This window comes from Haliotis asinina, chromosome 13 (assembly GCF_037392515.1).
Source record: "Haliotis asinina isolate JCU_RB_2024 chromosome 13, JCU_Hal_asi_v2, whole genome shotgun sequence".
NCBI classification, from domain to species: domain Eukaryota; kingdom Metazoa; phylum Mollusca; class Gastropoda; order Lepetellida; family Haliotidae; genus Haliotis; species Haliotis asinina.
In genome coordinates this window covers 11696350-11710080 of record NC_090292.1, presented here as the reverse complement: position 1 = coordinate 11710080, position 13731 = coordinate 11696350, and the positions used below count along the sequence as shown (strand labels likewise).

At 43.8% G+C, this 13731-nt stretch overlaps 1 protein-coding gene across 1 annotated transcript; it reads right to left on the bottom strand.

Annotated features, from left to right (window-relative positions):
• Positions 1-7148: 7148 nt before the first annotated feature.
• LOC137259960 (GTPase IMAP family member 4-like) lies at positions 7149-13042 on the bottom strand. The gene is made up of 3 exons (XM_067797619.1): positions 12984-13042; positions 10562-10595; positions 7149-9460 (listed from the first exon to the last, which is right to left on the bottom strand). The coding sequence occupies exons 2-3, from the start codon at positions 10572-10574 to the stop codon at positions 8334-8336; spliced, it is 1140 nt and encodes a 379-aa protein (XP_067653720.1). The 5' UTR covers positions 10575-10595; positions 12984-13042; the 3' UTR covers positions 7149-8333.
• Between the last annotated feature and the right edge of the window lie 689 nt (positions 13043-13731).

Below are 13731 nucleotides of genomic sequence, written 5' to 3'. Positions count from 1 at the left end.
TTTCAGCGAGCTGTTTCTTTACCCGTTCCCGTTCTAATTTACTCATCACATCGTTCTCTCTCAAACACTCCTCGAACGAATCCCTGTCCTTGCAGTGAAATAAGGCCACCCATCGCGTCTGCTCCCTGAGGTCTTTCAACACCGAGTTGAACTTCTGTGTTAGCACCCAGACGCTGTGATTTGCATGCCGGCCGGAGAAGGCCAGGTACGATAGCATGTCTCTCTTTTTTGTTATCTCGCGATTAGCGCTGCAGTCGTCCAGTATAAACAGCGTCGGTTCCCCTTTAAATTTCTCATGAAGAGCTTTCAACCAGTCCTGCAGGCGTGTTCCAGGGTCGATTTTGTGTACGTCCGGGTCCGTCATCACCCAAGGTCGCGCGTACGTTTTATTCATGCTCAGAGTAGGGCACATGATAACGATGTTATCGAACACATCCTTGTAGTAACCCTCCAACATATCCAACACGAAAACGGTCTTCCCACAGCCAGTCTGCCCGCATATGATAGCGCAGTGTGGGTCAGTGGGTAACCCCAGTGGGTCTCCCCCACTAGTAGATGGCTTGCACGAATCTCCCATTGTCTATATTAAGTTGCGCGTCCATAATAACGTACAGATATAATTTCAACTTACCAGCGGTTTGAGCCTTCTTAGTAATCTGGATGGTTATCCCTTCGCTACCGTTATCTATACGACGCCCGCTACCGTGCAGTTTATCATCATCCGTGGATCGCATGTCCAACCATAGGGCGTACTTGGTGGTCAGGTATTCACCGATCTGCACGGAGCCGAGGTCCAGGTCCTTTGTTATGTAATCCCCCACTGGTAGCTTTTTTATCTCATCCCACTGCTGGTGTGGTCTCATACCATGACTGAACAGCTGGTTGGGCACGCCCTCGATGGTCACTTCCACCTTTTCAATCTCGGGGTTGAAAAACTTCTCGCTGTCCCTCCGGAATGGATCATAATCCTCCACGGGGACGACCAGGATACCTTTCATCGATCGCGCCGGCACGTTCAGGTTGATATTCCACACAGTGTCGCTCTTATCTCGCACGACTGATCTATGCCTCAGTACGCGATCGTACAGGATAGCCATCTTCCCAGAGTACTGGCTTCGAACCTGTCTGGCCAGCTCAGGGCTAGTGACCATGTCGAACTCCAGAGAGATGTTGTCTATGGTATAACTGGCCTCGTCACCGTTCGGTGTACGCACTACTTTGCTATAGTCGTTAAACGTGAGCTCGTATTCAAGCCTATCACCCAGCGCGGCCTGGTAAAACGGCGCGTGTCCCGTGAGCAACTCGAAGTCGAGCGGCACGCAGAATCGATTTCCGTATGCTAGAGCGATGGCCTTTTCACCGTCCGATAGCTTGTCTTGCTGGTCTTGCGTGAAGACGTATCCTATGCGCGCCCGGGTTGATTTGCTGATACCCTGGTACACATCATTGACTCGTTCTCTCTCACTTTTCCAGAGATCCTTGTAGCAGTGAAACACGTCGCTGTCGTCGATGCTCAGTACCTCGTTACCGCTGATCTTGACGGTCGTTTTCTTGATGATAGCTCGACCCACGTTCCGCACTAGCTCGCGTTTGTCGTTGTCGGAGGTCAACGTGATATTGAACGCCAGTCGAACAGTGCCTGGTACAATGAGGTCATTCTCACCAAGGTTTGGAAATCTAACCAGCAGAGTTTGGTTCTGGTCTATCTTGCTGGGATTATTGGTGATGGTCACCGACTGTCGCACGGCTCTGGCACCTAATGGCTCTCTCAATTTTCTGAAAGGATCTAATTTTCTACCGTACATTGTTATATAAAAGAAATATATTTTTAATACTAATGGATGAAGACATACCTATGGATGATATGTGGGACGATAGTGCCCAGGCATTCGATGATGAGCAGGAGACCTCATTTACTAGTTTGCCATTGAGCCAACAACTTTTAGAAACAACGGTAAATGATTATTACGAAAGTTTAAAAAACGATAAAAACTACGTTGAACCCCAGGGTCGATACCATAAGGATTTTTTTATTGATACAAAGGGTGTTCTACGTCTTAAGTCTGCCCCAAAGGTTGACCTCTTTAACAAGATCACTAAAAAACCACTGGCCTTGTCAACTCTAGCCAGCCGCAATGGTGGTGTTGAATTTATCCGTGAACATCTAAACATGCGTGATTACGGTGGTGCAATACCTAAGACCGTTAAAGAAGATCTGCAAGCTACCAGATCCCACCTCACCACTAGAGATGAAATGACACCAGAGCGTGCTACAGAAGCCTCGGACAGCATAGAAAAACTGTTGAGCACCTACTGGGACAAACCGTTACCGGGGTTTGACTTTCCGGTAAGGGAACTGCGCGGCTTAGACGAAGCCGTGAAACGCGTGCGTGGAGAACTCGTGAACAACATGGGGAAACTGAACGAAATCGACGAGCACATCGCTAGGGAAAAAACCAAACTCACCGAAACTGACGACGATGATATGAAGAATCGTATCAATGAACGACTACGCGATTTAGAAGACGAGAAACGTACACGATTGGAAGCCGCTTCCTCGAATCGTGAACATCTTCGATCCCAGATCAGTCGCATTCGGGAAACAATCGATAGAATACTGAACGAAGATACAACTTTAGCCAACAGGATTCGGATATTATTCCGGGAGCAAGGGATCACCATCGCCAGCATTCTGACTGCATTGGGTTTCATCATATCAACCTTGGTGGTGTCACTGGTGGGGGGTGCCCCTGTTGGGTCTACAGGAGGTGGAACTCCCACAGGTGGTGGTGTTAAAGACTGGATCAAAAAACTCGGGGAAGGCCTAGCTAAACTGGCTGGTAAAGCCGCCGAAGCCCTTCCCGGCATACTGGGTAGCATCGTCTCGTGGTTGTTGAGCGCTCTGTCTAAAACTACCATGTGGCTCAGTCAAAACCTGTGGGCAGCCATCGTCGCCGTGGCGGGTCTGGTGTACGTAGCGGCTAAGAAATCTTTAACCAAATAAGTCCCAAAGTTACCCCACCAACCACTAAGGCTGTTTTATTATCAATATGCTGCTGAGCCTGAATATGAGAGTGTGTGGGGGGTACCTCCACATGAACTTTAGGCTCCGGGGGCGACGCAACTATACCCTTTTCACGTGGTGGGATGTGTGGGATATAGGTGGTGTTAATATCGGGGTTGATACCCAACTTTTGATCCTTCGTGGCTATGACTATTTCGTTGTTATAACCCACCACTTTTTTTACTCTCAGTTGCATATCACTCGGAGCCATGTACAACCCCACACCGAACACGTAGTCGACTTTCGACCTGGCGTATTCTAACACGTTTTGGTAGCGTTCGATAGCCCGCGGGAGATCAACTGGAGAATTGATAGCATCCTCAACGTTGGAAACGAATTGTGTCTGAGCGTCGTAAGCAGTTCCCTTACCGATGATGTTGGAACGCGTCATCGACTGCGCACCCAACAGCGCCCACACGTACGTTCGAATCGAGTCGTTCAACCTGACTACCCCGGCACGAGTGAATCCTTTCGACGTGTCCAGCATGAACATTTTCCACCCGTCTGCGTTTGACTGCTCCACTTTCTGGATTGTGAAACCAACACCACCTTTTTTAAAGTCCATACGATCATCCCTCCATTCATTACTCGACAAAGCAAAGTCCTGCCTAAGTATACCTAGTGTCAGTAAATCATCACTGGCATCTTTCACTGGTTTTGGTCCAGATTTGTTAGGTTTAGGAACAAGATCAGCTAATGCATGGGAAAAACGTTCCGTACTAAACATTTTTCGTTGCATAAATTTTATTAGTATATGTTTGTCAAATGCCTTTGGCGAGAGCCCATGAGCGTAAGGAATACCCAACCCGTGGTTCAGCCCCGGCAAACGCCAATCCGTCTTCGGGTCTATTTCGAATTCGTTGCAAATACGTTCGTAGGCCCGTCTATCGTACGGGTTGTTTGTTGCGTCCCACGCTTTGTCCTGTGGGAGGGGGGCGCTGATCTCTTTAAGGATACGTCTGACCTGGTAGTACACGTGGAACTTGAACACAGACTGACTCAGCGGCCCACGCCGAGTGTCGGTCAATGTCACACCACACCCCGTTGTAGCGCACCACACGGCAAAGTTGAATTGGTTCTGCCAGAACTGCATAGGGTTGTTGAACCAAGCGTGGACTGCCCCAATGTTAGTCACCGAAAGCTTATACTTATCAGGCATATCTATAAACTTGGCATTGAAATACAACCCAGGAGCAACCACGATCTTCATGGTGGAGAAATCTACGTCCAGTTTAGGGTACAACACACCAGGGGAATACATTTTAAAACTATTATATAATAAATATATATGTAATATGTACATAACACTTCCAGGAATAACGAGCGGTGAGGCCGTTCAGCTGACGCACGCGATCGATAACACGTCAGGTCAACTCGAAGTCGCACTCTGCGATATCACCTACCTACCACAATGGACTAACATTAATATCAGCAACAATAAGCTGTTCGTCAGTGGAACTCGCAGTCAAATAACTGACGGCTACTACAGCGTATGCTCTCTAAACGACGAGGTCTTCAAACCCCTGGGAGCCGAACTCAAGATGAACGACTCAAACGGCACAGTGGTGTTAATCAACAACGGAAGAACCTCATTGAGGCTAGGCCGACCATTAGCGAGGATACTCGGTATGTCTCCTGACGAGATAAAACCAACAACAACCGTCACAGGCACGAAGTTACCCGACCTAGTACCATACCGAGAGCTGTACATTCATCTAGGTCAGGTGAGCACAACGTATAACATTCAAGGAGGTCACCCTTCCACTATATTAAGAGCAGTGCCGGTGAAAACTGAAAAATTCAACGACGGTAGAACCGAGTCGTTTTCACCACGGCAGTATAAGAGATTAACCCAGGGCAACATACCTGAACTGACAATATCGGTGTTAGATATAAATCATAATCCTGTAAATATAGGATACCTCAGCTTAACGCTTCACGTAACATGACCAGCGCACAAGGGCCCGGAGTGAAAAAATGCGTCAATATCGGGATCTCCGACCTCGGAGACACACGCGGTTTCGACGCTCCCGGAGTAGATGGTAAATCATACGCCTTGCAACTAAAAAACAACATTTACAAACGCGTTGAAATCCCCTCCGGTGGAGCCCTAAGTGATATGATAGATACCACAGGAGCAACAGCCAACACTAAGTACGCCCTCGTCAACACCGGTGATGACAACTGGAGAATATACCCATCATTCGGAGGTAAACTGTTCGACTTAGACGATGTTGAGAGCACTACCGTCGTCAAAAACAAACCATATATGCTCGTCTTCACCGAAGATGACAAGTGGGTGTTGTTACCCGATAACAAATGGTTTCTCAATATTAGACTCGTCTCCCCTTACGTGTTCACGGATAACAAAGACAACCACCTAAACAAAGTCGTAAACAATGGAACCCTGCTCGTGGCTTACATCCCAACTCAGAGACGTAGTATAGTCGTCAGCCCAGTCAACACTATAGCAGCCCACATGCTATCGAGTAAACCGGCCATGCAAAACGTGAAATTGCAGTTGGTGTCTGAATTCGAAGGCGTGGTTAAGATACTAGAGAGTCTACCGGCAAACTCAACACTGTTCATCAAAGTCTACCTAGGGGAACCATCGGGGAATGATATTGAGATCGTGAAGGGGATCAAACTCGGGTGGGTGAAACGACACCAGTTTCAAGTTTGCAACGTTTACGTGCGGGTGGGTGTCGACTCCAAGACCAGTCTGCAGGGGGTCAACGTGATCGTAGAAAACAAGATATCACTAATCAATATCTTCCTGCCTGACAACATACACTTCATGGGTATAAAGTTAACCCCTGAATTATTATCAGAAAACCAGTTGGAAATTATATCATAATAGTATAATAATGACTAGTCATCATCCCAACACTACACTTAACGACCTGGGAGATACGGAGGGATTCGATCAGCCTGGTGAGGAAGATGAATTATACATCCTGCACTTCAAAGACAACGTGTACAGACGGGTGCCGTTACCAGATTTTAAAAAACCTAAATGGCTGATCAACTTAACACTCACCTCACCTTATATCACAATAGACGAAAATAATTGGATCACTAAGATTAGGAACAACGGTATCTGGGCCGGGGATTTCATTCCGGAGAGGGGATTAAGAAAAAGTAGAAAAAATGGGTTATCATCTTTCTTCGAAAATAAATTAACATTTAGTAATCCTGAAATAATAACCCCCCCTTTCACACTCATCATAGAAGTCTTCTTTTGGTTTTTAGACAATGAAAACACCTCAAGAGTACACCAAATTTTACCCGGGGTGTCAATACGCTGGGATTACACAACCGATTATTGTCGTATTGTTATACAACAGGATACCACGGGGCCTATAAACCACTTAATAAGCCTCCGTGGAGTTTCTATTACAACAGGAAATTCTATTAGCCTCTCACCTATTACCCTGACTGGGAGTCTAGAACTTATAGGCTTCAAATACATTGATAGATTTTTAACTGAACCCCAATTAAAATATCTTTCAAAATATATATTATAGGATGGGTCTGTACCCAGTCGTAGAGGAAGTAGCGAAGACGCTGGAAACCGTAGATGGGTTCCGCTTGAGGCAGTTATGTGATGTGAAACGTCAACTAGAACAAGACCGTGACACACGGAAAGCACTATGTAAAAAATATAATAGAGCTTTCAATATCGTGGATGGGGCTGACACTACCCTTATGGCAACCAGCATGGGACTAGGGGCGGCAGGCGTTGGGTTGTTAACCACCATCGTGGCTGCACCTATAGTGTTAGGTATTGAAATAACGGCTGGGGTGACAGGGTTGGTAGGGTTGGCGCTTAAGTTAGTATCACGCAGACTTAATCGTAAGGCATTGAAACATGACGAGATCAGGGTTCTAGCTGAAGCAAAGCTGAACACAGTGAGTGAGCGAATTTCCACGGCACTCTCTGACAGTAAGATCTCAGAAGAGGAGTTTCGTTCAATCCTCTCTGAACTCAAAAAATATAACGTAATGAAACAAGATATTCGATCCAAGTCTCGTAAGTCTGCTATCAGCGAGGATGAGAAAAAAAAGTACATAGCACAGGGAATACAAAAAGCCCAGCAAGCCTTTATTATGAACACCAAAGAGATCGTAGGCGGTTCACATTAAACTGTTTCATCGATATAAACATAACATAGCCGTAAGCGAGCCACCGATCCTATATGGTCGGTCAAAACTTACAACATAGATAAAGTGGATATGAAAGCCGATGAACCTAACTTGTACTACTTGAGGGATGGGCCGGGTAGGGGATTTGTAAGAGAAGAATTATTGATCGTACCGTACGGCACAGTGTTACCGCCTGCCAAGTCACGGTAAACGTGATGGCGTGGCTTTGTAGTAGGGGTAATAATAGCAAGAGCTAATGGTCCCACCAAAGCCTCATTTAGTAAATGAGGCTTTTTAGAGGGGTTTTTGAAAAGTGTTTTCGGACTGTCATTCCCTATACTACTGCACGTGCCTAATCGACAATCTATCTGTAGCAACCGTGTGTATTCGTCCAGATTACTTGCCTCGCCTGCTTGTCACAAACGCGTTCACTGCGCTGGCTCATCTAATACTTGTCAATCAGTAGATTTATTCACCTGTACACAAGGGAGGTAATAAGTATCTTTTTGTTTCCCACGCCCTAATAACAAGAGGAGATAATTCAGTGTGAAGTTTACACGATAACAACACATACACCCTAATTTATAGTATACTCGGCTATTCTCACATCAACACAGCATGAAGTACATCATACATACAAATAATGCTATGATTGTTTCAATAATTTGGAGATTTTACGCACAATCTCAATAAAACACATCTTTTGCACGCGGATTAGCTAGTGTTGGTGTCAGTTTAGTTTGTCGTTCAATCCAGTGATCAACAGCATGAGCTTCCATCTACTCAACTGGTATGTGATATGTGTCAATCATGTTTGTCGCCTCTTACGACAAGCATGGTTTGTTGAAGACCAGTTCCAACCTGGACAGACGCAGACCGGATTTCCTCCTCCTTTAGAATTAACACATTTTCTCAGCCCGTCAAAGATGATATGTTGAAAAAAAATATATGACGCACTTTCAGATCTTTAGACGAGCACCAAACTTAATTATCTTGGGGTGAGGGTGGTCAGTTATAGTCCTGTCAGCTACAGGGGTGTGGGGTAGGAATGGGGTGGAAGGGGGAGGGGAAAACAACAGTGCTGAAATTCATGTAAACGAATCACACACAAACAATTGTTAATCTACCATGAAAGCTTATTCTTCAACCATCCCCAAAAGCGCTGCAGGTAACTAGTGTCGCCTTCTTCAACCTTTTCTCGTATCTGTTTACGAGCCTCTTCGAGTCGCAGCTCTTCTTTCCTACGCTCAAATTCTTCTTCCATCTGTTTCTGCTGGATATCTATCTGTCTCTGAAGTTCTCTTCGCCTATTTTCCAACGCCTCTTCTTGTTCTGCTTGTCGCTGCTTTTCTTCTTCCAGACGTTTCGTTTCCTCTTCTCGTTTTTGCTTTAGTTCCATGGCTTGTAATCGTTTCATTAACCGATCGGCTTCCTCCCTTTCTTTTCGTTCTCTTTCAAACTGTTTCTCCATTTCTTGCATTTGAATGCGCTGCTTGTGTACCTGTTCTGCCCAGGCAGAAGCTTCGTGTTTAAGTTTCTCCGCGAGTAGCTTCTGTCTCTTTTCTTCAAGCTTTTCTCTCCTCTCAGCTTCTTGAAGATCAGCTTCACACCTCTCGTACATCTCATTTGTGTAGCACTGGCCACCATTTTTATCAACCATGCGTCTCACCTTGTCTATCAGGTCTTTGGTAAATTTCTCCTTTTCTTCACTCGTCCCTTTGTTGTTAACAGCAATAAAACGAAGACTAGTATCAAATAGAAACTGCTTCAGCCTTGTAGGAATATCTCCCAGATAGTTGTCAATTGTGTCATCTGCCTCTTCCAAGTCATCCTTCCCAGTAAATACAACAATCACGAATCTTTTGGCTTCTTGTCCAAAGCACTGCAGAAACTTTTCCAGTGTATTTTTGTCTTCTTCGGTGAATCTTCCTATCCTTACGATGAAAAGAATGGCGTGTATTCCCGGAGATGACATCCCCACACATTTCATGACCTCGTGCTTGATGTCGTCATCCGATCTGCTTGTGTCACAAAAACCCGGAACATCAACAAGTTGCAAGTCGTACCCAAAGCGTTTGAAGGAATGTTGTTTGCATTTCTTTGTGACAGACATTGCCCTCGCTAATGCTTTGAATATCTGTGCTCCCTTTCCAGCTCCACATATTGTATTCCCTGTGGCACTTTTACCTACTCCAGTCTTACCGACAAGCACCATCCGAATTTCCCTCTCCAGAAAACTGGGACCTCTTCCTGTGAAGGAGAATAACGGTCCTCATACAGTCTACTTAACAAAAGGTGAATTATAATAGTTAACAAAACATTAATTATATCAGTTAACTACAAATAAGATCAACTGTGTCAAAGTTTAGTGGACATGAATTTTATCACCAATTTCATTGCAAAAAGAGAACATTTAGGTTATGCTCAGCATGCTTTGTATTTCATTTTATGCCACTCTCAGCAGTTTTCCAGCAATATGGCAGCGGCCTGTGCATAACAGAGTCTGGACCATACAGTCCAGTGATCAGTAGCATTAGCATCTATGCAGCTGGTATACGATGACATGTGCCAACCAAATAAGCGAGTCTGACTACCCGAATCCGTTAGTTGACTAGCTGGCAATACGTGCATCCAGTCAACCATCAGCAAACTGATACACTGCTAACAGCAAACGAGCCAAAGCACCTGTTCGAGTTGTACAGGAGCTACAGGCGCCAAAATGTGTTCGATTGCGGAGACGTATTGAACGTCTTTCGTGGCTACAGACCAAGAAGACTGGGTGTTATCAGAGGACATGTGACTGCCCAGCAGGATGAATTGTTGATACCCCCTATAATGGTCTTTCCGCGAACCAAGAGGCAAAAGGAGACCTCACACCGCCATAATTGTTCGAGAATACCAGCACAACGTTAACGTCAGCCTGTTGCATTGACCAGCGCGTCCTCCCGACTCCCCAACCCCACCGAACACACACACCATCAGGAACTCAAACAATCTCTCTTGTACTCTCTTGAACAGGAGACGTCAATGAGGAGACGTGTGTTGGCGTGTATGGATGCACAGGGTGGTCACACTGACTACTGATGACGTGTCCCTTGGCACCTGTCTGATTATCTGACTCTTTATTCACTTCGTTAATGTACTCGGATTCGTTTGAATTATTAATTGTGACCCACTATTTCGTTCTAAATGAATAGTAGCAACTGTAAAATAGGCATTACAACACGTTTTCGGTTAGATTATTGTTTCTGTTGTTGGTAAAGCGAAGTAAGGATAACTTCCTTTTTCCCTTTGGTGAACACGATGCAACTATATAATATAATTTCAGCAAGCAATTGAAAAGGAAAATACCTGTGTAGGCCATTGTGAAGGGTGTTACCACAATCTGAAAAACAGATAATAAAATGGTGTGAACACAGTTGTTCATATCATTTCTTTGAGTGGCATTTTAAAAGCTGGGGAGTACAAGATTGACAAACTTAATGGATAACAACTTCTTTATTACGATAGTGCGACGTTTCGGTACAGATTCTTGCACCTTTGTCAAGCAGGTGTAAATCTTGTGCATATCATTGTTCAATTACTAAACTGACAGTGTGTAAATACCAGAGTATTTACATGACTCCATATACAGTGGAAGCTTTAAAAACCGGTGTCTGTCCAATCCAGCATGTTGACACCACCGACATAAAATCCAAGTCCCTTCCTTGGCGTGTACATTTACCATCAGCACTCCAATCCGGCACATTGTCTAAATCGGATTATTTCTGCAGTTCCAGTCAGTGCCGGATTAGACAGCTTCCACTGTAGTTGTGAACGTGGATTTATTAAAGATACATCTAACCCTTGCTCCATAGTAGATACTATTGACAGTATGATTTTGTAGATGGGTAGAACCAGTCAGTGAAATGAGTGAGTGCCTCAAACAATGAATATGGTTTAATGTCGCCTTTAGCAACATTCCAGCAATATCACGACGGGGGACACTAGAAATGGGCTTCACATATTGAACCCATGTGGGGATCGCACCCTGGTCTTCGACATGACGAGTGAACATTTTAATCACTAGGCTATCCCACAGCTCCTGCAGAGACATGGTTTACGATTCAAAGTGAGTATGTAAGGTTTCATCATGGGATGGAAAATATGATGAGCATATTTTTTATTCTTATAATTATTATTATTAATATTTTCTACATTATTTTATTGTGGATAGTTTGCGGTAAACTGACGGGTAACACCATTCTGGTTTGTCTAAGCTTGGTGTGAGTGAAATGAAGTGACGGTCATTTTACCTGCCCTTTTCAACCAATTACCCGTCACATTTTGTGACGTATAAATGTTTCTTTATGCAACATAGGTACTGTCGTTATCTATACCTTGAAACCGAGACGAACCGGGCGTAGAATTGATCTTCAGTAACCCATGCTTGTCGTGAGAGGCGACTAACGGGATAATAGTCGTCAGACTCGCTGATCGATAGATGCTCATGATGTTGATCACAGAAAAAAAGCAAAACAAAAAAGCCAGAAAACCCGAAACACAAAAAGCCCACACATTTTTGCCATGGAAACGATCTGCATGCATACAGTATTAAACGTTGAAGATTATTTCCATCATATAACTTTAATGTCCGTACTGTATAAGAGATACTGTATGCATTTTCTCATTTAAGCATTAAGTTGACGCTGTTAGGGATTATCTCCCTTGCCTTTATTTGTTCTAGTGCGATAAACTTCTTCACTGCATCTTCAGGCTGCTAGCGACGTCTAAGACACAACTTCAACTTGTGAAGTTTTATTGGTAAGTGACGATGATCGTTCAAACTCCACCGCATGGCCGGGCAATAACAGTGAGATGTTGAAAAGGAATTCAAACGTAACGAAAGGAAACTCACAATAATTTATTTTGCAAACTTGCTTTTCATTTTTGTTTGATTTGTGCTTAAATATTTCCCATCCTTCTATGTCTAGTTTTCTTCAGTGCACAAAGGAACTCTTCATTTGATTTAATATTTTTATAAGTTCATAACTTACAGTTCACGTTAACTTACTTTCTGCATTTATTTTCTTAATTAATTGCTAAATGTTTAGAAGACATATTCACTGATGTGTCAAACCAAGTGCCTTAATACATGTCATGGACGGATGATGTAATGGTTTCGGAAATATGTGGCGTTTAAGTCAAACAAGGCCACACGGGACATCCCGGTGTCATGACGTCATGAGTATGAAAGGGAGCCGCTTTCATGTGCCTTCAGTAACTTTTGATACCTGTATAGACAGTGCATGCTTGGTGAGTTTTGATATAGATGTAAATACATCTGAGGTTATGTCGGTTCAGTCCATAAGAACACCACACCCTACTAGTGTCAGTTATACCTTAATATGTGTGATACTTCATCCAACAATGGCTGACATAACGTAACTCTTGGCACAGTCAGATGTCTTCTTGTCTTCAAACGGAATACATGTGTATTGTTTTGATTCCATTTTGCATTACGTTCAGTGACTGAGTGTGGTTTTAGCAACATTCCAGCAATATTACAGCAACAACAAGTACACCAGATATGGGCTTCACAAATTATACCTGTGAGCATGTCCCGCTGTCTCTAATGTGCATTTGAAATATGAATGTTAAAAAATATCAATAGGAGTCATCGCATATCTGAATGGTGCACAGTTAGTTAAACGAGTGCAGTTGTTTTGCGGTTAAACATTTAGTTTAGATCTTGTAACAGTACATCAGCAGGGAGGTTATCAGTGATACTCACCAGCAGGGTGCTAACTCCGCCGTAGTTCAGCTCCAGTTATAATAAAGACTGGTATCACGTCACGTGGTTTTATACTGATGCGCTTCAGTTACAAGTCGTCACATGACAAGCCCAACAAATCAGCTATCACAGTAACGTACTTAAGATATCACAGATTCGTGCTTAAGTTATCGATATGTACGTGCTTAAGATAGCACAGCTGCGTGGCAAAGGTACCTGAGAGATTTGTTCAGATACCACAGTTATGTGCTTAAAATACCACTAATACGTACAGTTACGTACTTAAGATATGGCATTTGCGTCCTTAAGATATCACAGACATGTACTTAAAATACCACAGTCAGATTCACAGATATCACAGTTATGTGCTTACGATGCCACAGTTGCGTGCTTACGATATCAGAGATATTTGCTTTAGATATTACGGATACATGCTTAAGATAGCGACATTTACGTGCTTGCGATACCACAGATTAGTGCTTAAGATACCACAGATACGTGCGTAACATACCACAGTTCCATGCTTAAGATATCGCACTTACATGCTTAAACGTACCACAGACACACGCTTATGATACCATAGATACGTTTTAAGATATCAAAGATACGTGCTTACAATATCGGCATTTATTTGCTTAATACACCACATGTACGTGTTCAAAATATCCCAGTGTTCTATAACTAAAGGATGCATTCGATGTCAAACTTCTTTATAGTCATGTAAGTGTTTGTTGTTTAACGCCGCACC